General features: G+C 39.3%; 1 protein-coding gene across 3 annotated transcripts; it reads left to right on the top strand.

Moving 5' to 3' along the window:
* Nucleotides 1-309: 309 nt before the first annotated feature.
* Nucleotides 310-16306, top strand: rbm6 (RNA binding motif protein 6). Of its 3 annotated transcripts, none has more exons than XM_007550875.2 (22): nucleotides 310-417; nucleotides 998-1051; nucleotides 3704-5153; nucleotides 5246-5335; nucleotides 5439-5508; nucleotides 6302-6375; nucleotides 10667-10741; nucleotides 10868-11147; nucleotides 11250-11508; nucleotides 11676-11745; nucleotides 12052-12136; nucleotides 12224-12282; nucleotides 12872-12992; nucleotides 13120-13217; nucleotides 13777-14127; nucleotides 14218-14367; nucleotides 14455-14520; nucleotides 14762-14986; nucleotides 15074-15148; nucleotides 15262-15374; nucleotides 15485-15536; nucleotides 15625-16306. In XM_007550875.2, exons 2-22 carry the CDS (start codon nucleotides 1011-1013, stop codon nucleotides 15715-15717), a joined length of 3897 nt encoding a protein of 1298 aa, XP_007550937.1. In that variant the 5' UTR covers nucleotides 310-417; nucleotides 998-1010; the 3' UTR covers nucleotides 15718-16306. The 3 variants fall into 3 exon arrangements, with proteins under 3 accessions (XP_007550937.1, XP_007550928.1, XP_016526559.1); XM_007550866.2 differs by having other exon boundaries at nucleotides 12034-12136; XM_016671073.1 differs by having other exon boundaries at nucleotides 12034-12136; nucleotides 15485-15540.
* Nucleotides 16307-16722: the final 416 nt, after the last annotated feature.

The following is a 16722-nucleotide window of genomic DNA, read 5'->3' as shown; positions in this document are numbered from 1 at the left end:
TTTGAAACATTTGTTATGCACCAGGATTTGAACAGCAACACCAGAGGGGAAAAAATGAAGTAGAAGTGAAGAAAAAACAATGTTTGAGTTTAGCTGAGCATAGATCCCATTTACACACAAAAGTGATTGGTTTCACTAAAGCTAAAATCAGATACTTGAACTTATTAGATTAATCAAATCTGAATATTTTCCAAATAGTTAATCGTGAATAAATAAGTCGTTTGAAAACAAAAATAAAACACATTTTATCTTACACCCTCCAGTCCAGTGGGTGACGCTGTTACGAGGATTAGCTGGGAATCATTTAAATCTCAACGTAGAAGAAGCGTCATCGTCTCCATTTTTGTTTTAGTTCTTTCAACGAGAAACTCGTTGAAAATATTTCTAATTAAAAACTAAGCCCTAAGAACAGCCAAGGTGGGTCTTCTAGATGAAATATTATTAGCAATGTTTAAGTCTAATCCCTGTGATAGAGACTGTTTAGGTAAGATTCAACGCAGAGGAACTCTTTGTTGAGCGTTAGCTTGTCATGATAGCTCAAAGCGTCACCGGATGACTTGTTTCTTTCTTTGAGTTCACGTCAAAATCAGGTTTTTAGAGTTAAGTCGCATCCGTGTTACCACGATTGCTCCGCAATTTCTCTGAATCCTGGTGCAGTGCTGTAATTTATGAGTTTTCTGCTCGTGTTTTTTTGCGAAGATGTATTGGGCCTTGTTGTGGAAGCTACAGTTAGCCGGCCACCATTACTAACAGTCACTCCCCCAGACATTGCTGTCACTTAGCTGACGTTGTTGCAACCATCTTCAATGAGTCTACATCGTGCCATTGAATAAAATTGCTGCTAAAATAAAATAAGTTGCACTTATAAAGTCAGTTGTTTAAAGAGTAACCTGGTTTATGATTATTTATTGGGGGTGCTATTTCACAGGACAATGTTGCGCCCTCCTGTACAGCTCGAATGATCCTGATATTTATTTATTTATTTTTCTAAATATAGAGTAATTGTAAACATGTGGGATGGACCGGGACCACGGGGAAGACCACCCTTCCGGTAAGGAAACATCTTTTTGACACATTTATAGCAACATTATGTTATTAGTAAGAAATATGCACTTGCTCGCCTGGTACTTTATTTCTTTTTTAATGTAGTTTAGAAACAACATTAAAAAATGGACCGGGACCACGGTCCTATTCTTACATTGCATTTTGTTTAAGTATAGCTGGCACGTTTTAACACGACTGTTCAAAACTAGGGCAGCACGATTAGCAGGAAATGTTGATGTTGATTGAATATTTCAAGGACAAAAAACGGTTGCAATAAATCCACTTTTCTTTCCTCTCCATGTTCTCATCTGTCATTAGAATAATTCAGACTTGCTCTGTGATCATTTTACTATCTCGGGCTCTACTATTTGTATCAGATTGGAGTAACAATCCGAAAGACAATTGACGTTTTTATTGGTTGTAATGCACAAGTTTATAATGTTGTGTGGCTGATTTCTGATCTTGTTTTTATAAAGTTTAGCCTTAATTAAACAGATATTAGTCTATTGTGATTTTGTTTTAAAAACTATAATATAATAGGGTAAAAGAACAGGATTCATTTTTGAACTTGATTTCCCAGCTGTGAGCAGTCATTAGTTCATAGCAGAAAAGGCAGCACTGTAAAACAGGGTATTACTTTTTTTAATCTACAGTGATTTGAAATGTAATTTAATATACATCAGTAATTAACATGGCTAGTGCAGCCAGCATGAGTCAAAACAGCAGGCTCCCTGTGTGTACTCCATGGAGAATGTGTATCCGTTCCAAAACATTTAGTTGGCCAAAAGGCTGCCAACATTTCCAAATCCAGGATGTTCCATAAAGGAGACTAAAAGCTCAAAAGGATAAAAGCAGATTAACATTGATGTAGTAAGTTGAGCCTTCTTCTTATGTTCTCAAAATATCACTCTCACTCTGTTTTTCATGAATCACAGATGTCATGGAAAATGCTGTTTTCCTTTTCAATGCCCTTTAAACAAAGAGTGTTGCTTAGAGTGTTATCAATGGTAGCAGTTGCAAGTGGTGCATTCACTGATTAGTACAATTTTAGATTTTTTTTTTTATTCACCTGTCAGTGCTAATATAAGGCAAAAGGTATTGTGGTCTAGTAGCCAGTAATGTTTTTAAACAGTCAGCGGATGTGTGGAGGGGGTGTGCTGTCCAGCATTTTTACATGTGTCACTGGTGCAACAACCCAGAATCCAGTGGCTGAATTAGCTCCTCAATATAAAGACAAGTCCTGTTTATGACCTAATTATTTAATTCAGGTGCCTTGAAGCAGAGACACATCTGAAAGTTGCAGGACACCAACCCTATACACCTGTGTTTAAAGTGATCAGTGCATTAAATCAACTTTTCTTTTATTGTTCCCTTAGCGTGGACAAGCTGCATCTCATTAATTAAGTTACTGTTCACTGGGTTTCAACTCTGCTTTCACTTTTAACTTGCTGTAGTCTCCCACCTGTAAAACCCAAACGTCTTACCAGTTGCTGTCACCTGTTTCAGTTCAACTTCGTTGCACACGTCGCCTGATCCCTGAATGTATGAACATCAACACTCAACACTTTGCTTTGTCTGGCAATGACGGAGCGATTGGTGTCAACAGCCGTGCAGTTGGCTTTCTCATTTACCTCCTTGCTGCTCAACGTTTTGTCATAAATGCTTTCTTCTGAATACTTCTGTGGATAGATCTCTATTTTATATTACCCAGCAGCTGCTGCAGCTGTTCTTGATTTTGAACATGTTTCTACAGTGCATTATTCTAAACTGGGACATGTGCAGGTAATGAGTGTGCTGCTCTGCTTTTATCAGCGAGTTGTCCTAATAGTGTCTCTGCACAGTTTGCTTTCAGACCGTAGAACACTCTAGATAATTTGCTTAGAATCAGTCTAATGTAGTTTGAGCCACTCTCTCCTCGATTCAGCTCTAGTCCGATTGGTATAGATGAATATAAGGTCTGAACAGGTCGGTTGATAACTCGCTTTTCTGTTGTAGACTAAGCTGAAATCTTCATCTTTTTTTCTGCTTTTGCTTGTTTTCTATTAGTCTTCAAAGGTTGTTAGCCACCTCTGATTTCAACATAGATTGTTTATAAGGAGCCAAACTTTCGCCTTAAATTAGTTCCACAAGTTTCTGAATGTTTGTTGAAAGGTTGTTAATTTTTCTTCTATTTTCATCACACTCACTGTTTACTTCAGCATTTTCATCCCTGCACAGCCTGAGTATCTTATTGCCATGCACAATGTGCATTCATGACACTTGGACTGTATTGGCTAACAAATATGCATCAAAACATTTCTTCTCATAATATATTCACAGTATATTGTGTCCCTAATCAAGGGTTGTGATCTGTCTTATTGTGTAAGAATGAACTTGCTAAAACAGGGATTTTTCAGATTATATTCAGATATGTATTAAACAAGCATTTTTATTCTACCACTGTATTTCATCAAAATCCTTAACTTCACCAAAAAATAAACTATGAATTAAACACACATGTAAAAACAGTTTGTTTACAGCGACAAAATGCCAGTGCTGAGGTTTAAAATTGGATAGCAAATTGGCAAATAAAGAAACTGAAACAAAAAAATCAAGTTGACCCTTAGCAGTTGTCTGTTTTGAATTAATCAGCACACTAATAGATTTATTTACCTTTCAGTGGTGATCACCGTGGAGAGATGTTTTGGGGTCGAGATCGTCCAATGCCTGATTATAGAGATGGCATGAACATGGGCCATATGGGCCCAAGACCGTTTGATTTTCCACCTATGGACCAGCGAAGGATGGATAGTTTTCCCATGAGAGGTCATGATATGGCCCCAGGTGATATGCGAGGAAGAGGTCCAAACAGAGATTTCTTCATGCCCAGGAACGAGCCAGACTTCCATCCTAGGAGGCATGTTGAAATTTCCATTAGAGACCAAATTGTTGAGAACCCTGGTTTTCGTGGGCCAGGCAGGGATTTAGGAGGGAGGGGTATGCCTCCATGGGAACCACACAACAGGTTTTCAAACATGAGGGACAGAGAAATGTTCCATAATGACATGAACCGCTTTGACAGGCCTGATACTGATGGAAGAAGAGGCTTTCCCATGGATCGAATGGAACGAGACGATGGATTTAGGGACATGCCCGACAGGCACCCGGGGGGTGATGCTGATCGCTATGAGATGGACTTACCGCCACATGAAAGGAGACTCATGGATAATGATAGAAGAGAAGGGCCACCGTTCAACCCAAGAGGTAAATTTGAATCTGATATGGACTTCAGAAATCGGCCTGGACCAGCTGTCGACTTCAGAGATAGGGACCGTTCTCCTTTAAGATTTGGTCCAGGTGAGTTCCCTCCAGCTGAAAGGGAAAGATTAGACATGCCCCCAGATGTCCTTGGTCGGAGGCCAGAGTTTAAGGGTCCAGGAGACACTGTTGGATGTAGAGATTACCCCAATGCAAGCGGCAGCCCCCTAATGGATTATCGAAGTGGCGAGGAGATGACTCTCGCCGAAGAGTGGAAGAGCCGTCAAAAGGACAAGAATCCTTTTTTGGGAAAAGATTTGAAAGGTGGACCTGATACTAGTTTCCCTGTTGGTCTCGGCAGCAATGTGAATGTGAGGGACCCACCACCGTTTCACAAGCGGGACCACTTTCCTCCAATGGACCCACCAATACCTGGCAAGAAGGGTCCACAGGATCATCTGATGCCAGAAACAAACCCTCTAACAGGTCATTGCAGTAGAGACAATAAAGAATGGCCCAGAGAAAGGGATCCGAAGTATATCCAGAATAAAATGAGTCATGATGAAAGGGCCCCATACCTTGAAGAACAAAATAAACCTTCACGTGAGATTAAGGAGCCAAGTGATCCTTTTAGAGAGATTAAAGATGTCCCACCTGAACAAATACCTTTTAGGGAAACATTGGGGGAGGAAGAGGATTACCAAAGCAACAGCACAATTCAAGCAAAAGATCAGGACTACAGGGACATAGATTACAGAACAGCATCAAGAAGGGCATTTGATTACAAACACGAAGAACTTCCTCCCACGGATAAATTTGTAAAGGACCCTAACCCAATTACACCATCAAAATTCACAGATTCTGGTTCCCAGGTATGTGTTTTTTTCTGACTCTATTTATTGTGAAGACGTTGTTTTTGTAATTTTCATGTTCTGGTTTATATCCCATAACCATTCTCTGAAAGGATCGAGATTACAGGAATGCATCAGTGAAGGACAAAGTTTCGAATATTATATCCATAAGTGGCATTCCAAAGACTGACTCAGTGGATCAGGTAATTTTAAAAAAATTACAACTTTCAGTTAACATTATAAATTTGTGCAATTGTAATTGCAGAGGCTGAGTGCTGTTATCAACTAGGACTATCCTTCTTTCAGATTCTTGGAGCCTTTGCGGTCCGTGATGGCGTACCGATGCAGGGGATAAAAATCCAAAATGTTGTGCCAGGTAAGAATTAAGGTTCTTCTCTTGTAATTTGTTTGGGGCAGTCGATCGCTAATATGTCCCTCGATATTTCGCTGAAACAAAATGTGAAACTTCGCCTTTTTGTTTTTTTTTTTTCTTCTTTTGTTCTTGGTTGCTTTCGTTGTTGGTGGTGTCTGTGAACTCGCTCAGTGAAAATACGTTTCGGGGGAATTCTGTTCTGCCAACCTTTGTTATCTGAGGATGACTCATTTGGGGATTAAGAGAGGGTTTCCTAACTGGCAGCTTTTGGAGTGATATTAAGTGTTGTCACAGAAGATCTGGGATAGAAGGAATATCCATTATCGAAAAACAAATCTTGCCGAACGAACAATGAAAACTGTCTCGGTATCGCACGGTTCATGTTCCTAGTATGTAAAACAGAAAAAGTGCTGTAGAGTAAAACTTCATTTATATTTGCGCCACAAATGTCTACATGAGGCCAAGTCTTATATTGAAGGAGATGTCCTAAGTTCATATTTCCATCTTGATGTTTCCAAATGCCATTGAACTATCTTTGGTTCACGCCATGCAAACATTTACAGCCAGTTGTTTGGGAATCTTGAACCCAAAGACTTGTCTTGGTTATCTAAGCTGTAGTAAATGGCCTAGTAACCAGAAAAAATAAATCAAACAAAAGTTGTCTCAAAAAGGTATGTGTTTCGGTTAATTTGTGAAAATGCACTCTCAATGATCTCGATGTTTTCACGAATGCTTATTTTTCTATTTCTGACCTTGACTAACAAAAACCCATCTGTATTTCAAATGCTGTCCCCAGGTTACAGCTACGATATGGCCTATGTGGAGTTTTTAAACCTCGAGGATGCAGTCCACTTCATGGAGTCCAACAAGGTGGCCCATCCTCGTCACTCTGAGACGGCTGTCTCTCCCATCTGGATTACAAGGGGTTGAGAGGGCACTCAGTAGCTGGGGTGTTGGGAAGGGGCTTTAATCCAAAATATTAATCCTAAATATCCTGCTGTCGTCATTATATATCCTCAAAAATCATGTTGCTGAAGTTGTTATTCAGTAATTCCAGGAAAGACCTGGCTTGACAGAGCTAACTTCTCATATTTTAGCTGCACACTAGCTAACAAGCATTTTGTCATGAAACAGAAAATAGTCCCCATTCATTGCACCTGAGACTTCAGCATTCATCTAGTGATTTAAGTAATACTTGCATTAATTTTTAATAACAGTTTCTCAATTCTACCACTATTTTTTAAAAGTTAAATAACAAAAGTAAGAGGAATTTGCTGTGTAAAGTTTTTGTTTGAGACACAAACTCATCAGTCACAAGTTTTAAGCAGTGCTCAGAGGCAGCATTTTTCTCTTGAACATCAGTCTTTATAATGCTGCGTCGTGCCTTTATTGTAGGATAATGTTGGAAAACCCAGCCACGTTATTGAACAATACTCAATCTACAAATATAGAGTGAACCTTTCTAATTTTAGGATTTAATGGATTTTTAAACGTTTTCCTTTTTCCTCAGTTTAGCCATATGGTGTAAGTCATCAGCATGACGGCAATAGCCTAACCTGATAAAAACCGTCCCTTGTTCTGTGCTTTGCTCCGTACAGAGGGTCTGAACCCTTGGCTATTGAGAAACAATTTCTTCCTGGAGGCATGGACTCTGTTGAAGTTTTAAATTTTACGCAATCGCTAAGGTTTGCCCGCGATGTATAAAATGTGCCAGTTCGACGCTATGAATCTTACTGAAAATTGCCTGTGCTTTAAGCAACCATCCCCCACTGTTCAGAGGGAATTGCCGAGCCAAACGAGGCGGCTTTTAATCTTAATTCAATATTTGGAAGTGTGGCCAAGACAGACTGAACGGCTTCGTTTACATCCTCCGCTGCCATTGGTAAAATTACAAGCAAGCTGCAATTCTAAACCAGTGCAGAAGAAAAACTTAATTGTTTGCAACTTTGCCATCTGTTCACTAATTGGCCTGGTTGAAATTCAACCAGAGAAATCAAGCTCAATGGGAGAAAGAGCAGAAATGGCACTGAAGGGAGATGAGAATTGTGCACAATCATGTGGAACGGCAGTGGGCAGGCTAGCAACAGCTCATTTCAGACCTGTTCTTCTATTTTATCTCTTTTTTTGTAATTTGTCACTGTTTTGCTCTATAGAGTGTTGAAAGTAATGCTAAATATTCACCTGATAGAAACTTTGACAGATTGATGTTTGAAGCGGGAGATTTGGTTGTAAGCAATGAACTACTTGAATGCGGTTGTCATTTTACTGATTCTGCGATGTTGGTTTTATGTGTCCAAGCGCACTCTAATGTGAAGCTGATCTCCCTTTGTTTTGTGTGAATAATCTAAATTAAGACCTAAGGCAGATTCTGGGAATATTTTGTTTTCTTAAACAAGGTTGAATGGAAACCGACTAAGAGAAAGTTGTTCTATAATCTTTTTGTTTAAGTAAATATCAGCAATGTGTCATTTTTTTAGTAGTTTTATATTTTGTTTCATTAGTTGGCTGGTTAGTAAGCTTGCAAAGCGTTTGGGAAAACTAAGGCTTAAAATTCTTAAGTGGCATTTGAAGTCTGAAATATTCATTGGGCAAGAAGTTCACTGTGTCCTAGGTTATATTTAACTAGGACACATACAAAATCTTTCCCCAGATTTTGTATGTAATTTTAGTTTTGCTGGTTATGTCAAACGCCTTGAGAACTTAAGTGGCTATGTTTGGTTTTCAGTCGACTGGGATAAATTTCATTAACTTTTTTTCTGCAGCGGTTTTCATGTGGTTGACGGGTATGGTGCAGGTGTGTGCTTTTCTAAACGCAGATGCTTTGACGTTCCACCTTTTCTGAGCTTTGCGATTGTTTCAAACTGCACTCGAGGTTTTCAGCACAGCGAGTCTGTTTTTGTCCTTGTTTGGATTGCTTGCAGCACTTTCTGATTTTGTGTTTTTGTCCAATTTATCTTGATGCTCAGCAGATGAGCCAGAATTTCTGTCTTAAGATTCAAGCATTTTGTACCTCTTCTGGATAATAGTTTTGATTGCCTTTATTCTAATTATACTTGTGATTATTGTTTTTTTTTATTATTATTATTATTTCTACTCAACTTCTACTTGGCATTAGCCACTTGGTGGACTGACTTGTATTGATGGCTGCAGCTGGCTTCCATTTTCGGGTTTTTCATGTTGATCGAGTAGACTAATTGCTTGAACCAAACTGTTCTTGGATCATATCTTCAATGCTTAACCTAAACATGTTCTGCGCACCTTGTGATTATTTATGTCTACGCAAAATTAAAGGTTGAGCTTGATCAACTGCTGTTATCTGCCTCTAGAGGTAATCAGGAATTTGTAAGTTCAATGATGGGGACGCGATCGAGCGACAATGTCTTGTATGACAACAGCAGACAAATTCAGATCGCAAGAGGAACAATGCAACCGGAGGACTCTTGGTTTAATTTGAAAAAATGCATTCATCAGCAGAATCTGCTCCAGAAGGCTTCTTGAGAATGGAAGACATTGAATGAATTTGGACGCCCAGCATGAAGATTATGACCGTGTTCGCTCGGTGTTATTTGGTGTAACGCTTATTTCATACATGTGCTCGTGTCGGTGCTGCTGGGTAAGCTCTGCCCTCTTTGGTTCCAGTGGCTTCTATCTTCTTGTTCTGAAAGCTGTTCTGTGTTCTTGCCAAATCAACTTGAATGGGGTAAATCAAAATGAGACTCTTACAAAGGAGTTTATGCGTGATTATCACAGAACTATGATCTCAAAGGCACCACAGACACAGCATCCTCACTGTCACCAGTTAGCTATTCTTAAGTGTAAATTTAAACTTTTTTGGTAGTTCTTGAGGAAACTTTTATAGATGGCTATAGATTTATTTTTGAGGCAGTAAGGTCAGATGGAAGGAGATGTTGACAAAGACATTGTTCATTTTTTGAAGAATCTGCTGTGAAAATGACTCTCGGGTGAAGCTGTGTTTGCATCTGCCATCCAACTGCAAACTTAGTTTTTGGTGTTAAAAACTATTTTCCAAAGTATTTTTTTAAAGCTCCTGAATATCTATTAACGATTAGAAATAATAAACTTAAAAAAAAAATGGAACCCCCTTTATGGACTATTTCACATCCAAGGTTTCCCCCAGAAAACCCGCTGAGCCCGGTGGTTGGGTGCTAGAGCAATCATTCATCCCGCGGCCCACTGTGTTTTTGATCTAAGAAATGTTCAAAGTTGACAGGAAATTTGAAAATATCACTTGATAATTATGTGTTATTGAAAGATTATTATCTGAACACCGACTATAAAATCTTAAAAATGCAAACATTAAAAAAAAAAAAAAAATCTTAAATAAGCAATGGTTAGCCTGGTGGGGGCACAAGTAAAACCTGGTGGCCCGCCAGACTTATGATACACGGGGGGGGAAACCCTGACATCTGTCTCACTTTGTCCTGGCTACAATTGTTCTGGAGCATCTTTAGCCCACCACTGTTTTAGCCATGCTCTGGATCTTCTTTTGGTTATGGTTGATGTCTAGCTTAATGTATCATTTTTTTCCCCCAAAAAAGAAATAAGGAATCTCAATTTAAAGAATGGTTATATTAAGATCGGTAGTTTTCTTGTGTTATAAATTTCAGGCTTTGAACTATAACTGTAAAACGCAGAGAGCTTATTATTAGATCAAGCAGACAAAAAAGTCGGATTCGTCGAATCTTTGATGTTGTCCCAAAAAAGCCTGATCATTGCATCTCGACTTGTTAACTTATGGTCCAAATAAAGTTGAATCTGCGTTAGGTTCTGCACGTTTTTTGAGGCCTATCCGAGGATATTTCTTTCAACTTTAAAAATGGTGAGAAGCTTTCACAGACATGGTATGAATCGCAAAACTGTTTGACTCATGGGCAGAGTAGGAGACGCGTAAATGATGAATAAAATCACCAAACGCCAGAGTCCGAAATGCTAGCTTCTTTGAAGATACCATAGTCTGGAGGATAAATGGCTAGTGTGCGGCAAGACGACGGACCTGGGCTCCACACCAATAACTGCTGAACCGTTTTACTCTCTGCATTATACGGGATGGATAAAACTTCCCATAGTGCATGCTGGATGTCATCATAGCTGGGTCACTGATGTGGTGGATTTCTAACTGCATTGCCTGTTTGTTTTCCAGGGATCCATAAAGGTTGGCACTAGAACATCTGCTATGAAGTACGTCCAGCCAAATGAGTGCGAAAGAGGTCGTCTTGTGAGTATGATGACAGGATTATTGATTTTCATTATTTAAGAAGGCAGTACTTAGCTGTTTCCCCACTGAGAAACATTTCAATATCTTTTTACCTTTTTGTCTTTTTTTGTCTATTTCTCCTAACAGGAACCAGATCACAGAGGACCTCCAACCCTGGACTCACATTTACCCCCATCAGACAAGCCTTTAGACGATCTGAGGACCAACCTAAACGCCAAAGGTCCTGTAGAGGAGCTGCCTCTCGGTCAGTTTCAGCGAAACACTGACCTGACCCCAGAGGCGTGGCAGCAGCAGGTCGACCAGCAGCACCAACAAGAACAAAATGAGCTTTCCGGAGAGTCATCACATAACCGCAACCCTCTTCACATGTCAGACCACCTCAAGTCTGTATTCAAAGACAGCAAAAGTATGTTGACCTAACCTTGTTCCATATCTCTTTCTGCTTTTTTCCCCCCTTCTTTTAAAGGGCTATTAACTTAAGGTTTTGTGTTTTGTTTGCTTTTTATAGCGATGATAATCAAGAATGTGAAACCCACCACCACAGTAGAGACCATCCTAAAAGCTTTGGATCCATTTGCGTATCTGGATGAGAGAAACGTTCGTTTGGTGAAGGGAAAGCCCCCTGGTACAAAGTGCTTCTGCTTTGTCGACATGGACTCCCACGAGCAAGTGAGGCGTCTGGTGGAGCTCATCACCAAACCCAGGCCGCTGTGCATCGATGGGATCAGAGTCCATGCTGAAATTGCAAGACCTCTCAAGAACCAGAAGTGAGTCTCCATGAGTGAAGTCTTCCCTTTTCACCCATCTTCTGTTGAAAATCCACTTCTTTCCCTTTATTCTTCTTTTTTGTTAATTTTTGTTTTAATTTGATTAATGTATTTAATCAATACATCTTTTTTTATTGAATTGACTTGGAATTTTCTTTCTGCTTTAGTTTGAAACGAGATTATGATGCACCAAACCTTTCAATGGCTGGGCACCCATCTGAAGACGCCATGACAGGAGTAAGTTTTATGTTAGAGACAAGATCATATAAAAAGCAACAACTGAGGCATAACCTGAGTGCTATATAAAGTTAAATAAGAACATTTAAACAGTGGTGGAACTGATTAAAGTGCACAATACGAGCAGATAAGCACAGCAGAGGCAGCACTCAAAGTTTTAAATACCTTGTTTTCATTTTTACCGTATTAAGCGACAATTGAAACTTGTTCAGACTGTTTCAGCTTTGTGTGACATCTGTGTGTAATATTTGGATTTTGTTGGAAAAACTGACTAACCGAATCTGGCAGACTGGTGTTTTATTACAGCAGCCGTTCCCACCACCTCCACAGTACTTGCATCCTCTACTGCTTCCTATGGTTGGCGTTCCTGCAACAGATGTTGCAATGCAAGGTGACTATTCTTCAGATTTATTTATTTATTTATTTTTGGAACGAGATTTTGTACTGAAATACCTAAACATGTTATTTTTACTACTAGGAGATTTAATGACTATCGACATGAATCCTGCTACTTCGTCAGAACCCAGCCTTAGTCTGGTAGGTATCAAACTATTAACAGATGGATTACAGTAAATGCGATTATCATTTTCATTTAGTTTTATTTCAGTACTCCAATTCAAATATCCCAAATTGTTTACATAACATAATTAAAAATGACTTTTAATGCAGACATGTTATGTTACGGCCTCCATAACCATGGAGAAAACGTCTCACCGTTGTCGAGCTTCCAGTGGGACGTTTTTATAGTCACTGAAGTTTTGGCAAGCCATGCTATCAACTGGTCTTAATTTAATGTCTGTTATCTAGTCCAGTCTTTATGAACAGGTGGATTTTATTATTTTGGCAAGATTTTGCATGTGTCTTCACTGCCAACACCACCAAAACTGGCTCTAATGGCCATGTTGTCACTTTGGTTTCTGGTGTTATGTAAAAATTGTAATCATCTAAGAAACTGAATCTTGGGTTTTCATTAGATGTACACCATGCGCATCAAAATGAACAGAAATGTATTCAAGGTTCACTTTTTTGTTATTGTACTGAATTAAAACAGGCTTTTTGGTGATAATCTAACTTGAGAGTCTGCTTGGTTTTCTAAAATTTGGACACTGAACATTTTTTTATGCAGGGAATGGATTATAATAAAACTACTTCTGCAGCCCCAGCACTCCAAACTGGTGGACTTCATGTTCCCACAGACTCAGCTGAAATGCAGCCCCCACCAGAAGGATCACAGACTTACATTTATGGTGAGAAAGCATAAATTTCGAGAACTATTGGAAGTTGGTGATATTCATAAAAATATAAAACCCACTTTAGGATCGTAAATTATTACAATTAAATTCTAAAGTTTGTAAAATTTCAAACTTTCTCCAGGTTCTGAAACTCCAGACACGTCCAGTTACTTGTATGATTCAACATCAGGCTTCTACTACGATCCGGAGACGACACTGTACTACGATCCGAACTCAAGGGTGAGAATCCAGAACATAAATGTGCAGTTCTGTCTTTAACGCCACTGAGGTCAAGAGCCCAACCAGCTTACATTGTCAGGAATATGCAGTGCTTTAAATAAACCATGGAAAGGTGTTATTGATGCATTTCTAATTGCTGCGAAGCTGATGAAGCTTCTAATTGAAAACATCCCATTGTTTACTCTGCAGTGAGATTTTGCAATGTTGCTGTCTGTCTTCAGTGGCATTTAGAATATTTTCTTGATGCAGTCGGTCCTCCAGAGCTGGAAACAGAGAAAGCCAGATCTTGTTCAAACGTTCTCACAAGAACATTTTGCTTCGTCAATGCTTGTCAAGAAATCAATTCTACATTTTTGTAATGATTAATAAGTTACCTTGGACACTTTCACAGCATGTGTTGTAATTAAAAATAAATATATAAACCTGATCTTTCTTTCACAAATTCACAGGTTTTGTTTTTTGAAAAAAAAAAAAAATCTCTCCTCTTTTTTTACATATTGCTTTTTTGGGGGGATTTTTTTCAAAAATAATTCCCTAATTTTCTATATTTTCTGTTTAGTATTTCTACAACGCTCAAACCCAGGAGTACCTGTACTGGGATGGAACATCAAAAACCTACATCCCAGTTCCAGGAGGGACTTCTGCGGGTTCCCACCCAACTCCCACCATGACCGCAGAAGATCGAGCCATTCTCTCCAACCCGGCTGCGGACGCTCCATTGGAGATGAAGAAACCTTCAGCACCTCCCCAGGCTTCTGCTGCCCCCGTTGCTGGTTCTGCAGACGGCTCTGATGGATCCGTTCAATCTCTCTCTGTCGTTCCCGAGAGAAAGGAAGACGAGGACTCTCCGAAAAAAGACAAAGAGAAGGACGGCAAAGACGAGAAGCCGAGAAGTCTCGCTGCTGTTAAGGTAGCATTCCCTGTAATGTAATCACACATCATGGTGGATTTTGCGTGACAGGTAGGCGAGGAATACCTCTTTTGTTGTTGCTGTTTGCAGATAATGAAAGATATGGAGCGCTGGGCAAAGATCCAGAATCGTCAGAAAGAAACGGTGCGTTCTCCATCTCCCGTCCTGAAGTCTGGGATAGATGACGAGAAGAGGCAGTCGAAGTCAGCGGATGCTGCCTTTGCTATTTTTGAGCGGAAGGTTGGCACGTGATCCTCAGGTTTTCATCATTTATGTTGTTCTACAGGTGTAGCTTCAACATTTGTTAATATTCTTTTGTTCCTGTAGATCACAGGTGCTGATGATCTTTTTAAGAAACCTCTTGCTCCTGTCAAGAAAGATGAAAAATCTAAAGTAAGTCGTCCTCTCCTGAACATCTGCATCCTCATAAATTACATTATAGCTGAGATTTCAATTTAAGTAATTCAATTCAAAATTGAAACTCGTACAGAATAATTAGTGTTATATATTTCAAGCAGTTAACTATGACTCGGAGTCAGGAAACAGAAATGGTGTAATCCTGTGTGAAAAATGAATATACATTACAAAACGGCTTGTGGGTATTGCGCCTTATTAAATTTTGTTTTGGTTTTAGCGTCCAATGGGCTCGTTGGGTCTGCTGGCATCAGACTACGGAGCTGGAAGCGATGAAGAGGTGGAAGAAGAGAAGGAGGAGGCAACTAAAAGCACGCCGAAGAGCCAGCCAGAGGAGAAGGACAGACTGACGGACTGGAAGAAGATGGCCTGTCTGCTGTGCAGGAGACAGTTCCCCAACAAAGACGCTCTAATCCGCCACCAGCAGCTCTCCGATCTCCATAAAGTACTAACTCATATTCCATACGTAAAAAGTCGTGGCGTCTGATCAGATCCTGATTAGTTTCTAACACTCAGCATGTTCCCTAAACAGCAAAACATGGAAATTCACCTCAAGATCAAGAGGTCGAAAAAGGAGCTGGAAGCTTTGGAAAACCAGGAGAAGCAGGTCGGTATACATTTGTCAAGTAAGGGGTTTTTGCGACTGAAGCAGTCGTGTAATTAGTTCATACTTTTTAAATGATAGTGAATGTTATTAAATATGCTGTTTATTCTACACAGCTAAGCGCCAGAGAACCTTCCAGATCGCCAGAGCAGAAAAGACGGAAACAGCATCACCAACAGCAGCAGCAGCAGCAGCAACAACAACATGGCAGCTGGGCTGGAAGCTCAAGGTAGACTGAAGTTGGAATTGCTGAGTGTAAAAAAAAATAAATAAAATATGGGGAATAAACTAGATAATTCATTATTTTTTTTAATTTTGTCTTGTATTTTTCATCTTCAGGGAGACAAACAAAGCTAGTGAGAGGCCAGGTTTAGGGGCTGAACCCGTCCAGGTAAGTGTTTTTTCTTCTTCTTTGTTTAATGCATCTTGCAGGAATCACCTAGTAAATTGCATTTTTTTATTTTTCATTTTTCTAACAGAAAAGAAAAAACCAGTCCCCATCCTGGGATCACAACACCTACAAGCAGGCAGTACGCAAAGCCATGTTTGCGCGGTTTAAGGAACTGGAGTGATCTCTTCTGAATAAACATTCATTTTAAAATGTGAACTGCTGATGACGACCACCTCTGCTTGAGAAATTGCATAGACTCTATGAGCATGTGTTTACTATGGGACATCATTTCTCAGTTTATGATGTGAAACGCTGAGATAAATAAACAAACGATTCAACAAAACTGATCTAAACGATCGAGAAAAAAAAAAAAAAAATCTCCCCCGCAATGGATTTTGTACAGAAAAATACATGTCGATTTTTGTGCCATGTATATTTGAGAAGCCTGCTTTTTTTTATACTTTCACACTAGCCACAGATTTATTTTAAAGCTGATTTATTTTTTATTTGGTAAAATTGCTATATGTGCTCATGTAAAGTAAACTGTAAAGATCAGTGTCTCTTGGTGTACGTTTGTAAAGTTATTAGCTTACCACTAGGTGGCACAATATCATTCTTTCTTGTTTAGATCTTTCATGGTATACAGCTGTTCAGATTGTCCCCAAAAAATGTATGTTTTCCTTTGAAGAAAAATACTTCTGAACCATGTGTTTTGATCAGGATTTTGTCTCCTGAACAATTTTATCGGTAAATAAACTTGAATATCCCACTAGTGACGTTTTATTCGTTACATTTAGTTGTACTGTTCAGCGATGGATGTTTTTGTAACAGTCAGTCTTCCTTCTGACATTTCATCAAAAACTGAGTCCACATTCTTTAGAAGAGCAGCTTTTGTCCTGTGTGTGTCTGTGGGTTTGATTTCAGTCCTGGCAGTTCATCTGAGCGTAATATGGACACAAAACTGCAGCTGTCGTTAAGGACAAGCTGCAGAGATAGATGTTGGACTTTGCTGATATTCTTGCTTGTGCCAGATGTAAATTAAATTTCGGATGACTAAAGTAATGTTTCTTTTTCAGTGAATTGCAAACACATGGAGCCTGTTACTGAAGACAAGGCAGCAAAACTACATTTTCAGGCTTTGCAAAAAAAAAAAAAAAACTACAGTAATTTCATATGGACATTTCTT

Source organism: Poecilia formosa, unplaced genomic scaffold (assembly GCF_000485575.1).
Source record: "Poecilia formosa unplaced genomic scaffold, Poecilia_formosa-5.1.2 Scaffold2, whole genome shotgun sequence".
Lineage (NCBI taxonomy): Eukaryota > Metazoa > Chordata > Actinopteri > Cyprinodontiformes > Poeciliidae > Poecilia > Poecilia formosa.
This window is presented reverse-complemented; position numbering and strand designations above follow the sequence as displayed.

Bases quoted from the DNA above. Each gene is read 5' to 3' on its own strand.
- rbm6 (XM_007550866.2), top strand. From the start codon at position 1,011: ATGTGGGATGGACCGGGACCACGGGGAAGACCACCCTTCCG. The intron at 5,509-6,301 runs GTAAGAATTAAG...TGCTGTCCCCAG, and splicing joins AATCCAAAATGTTGTGCCAG to GTTACAGCTACGATATGGCC. The intron at 14,128-14,217 runs GTAGCATTCCCT...TGCTGTTTGCAG, and splicing joins GAAGTCTCGCTGCTGTTAAG to ATAATGAAAGATATGGAGCG.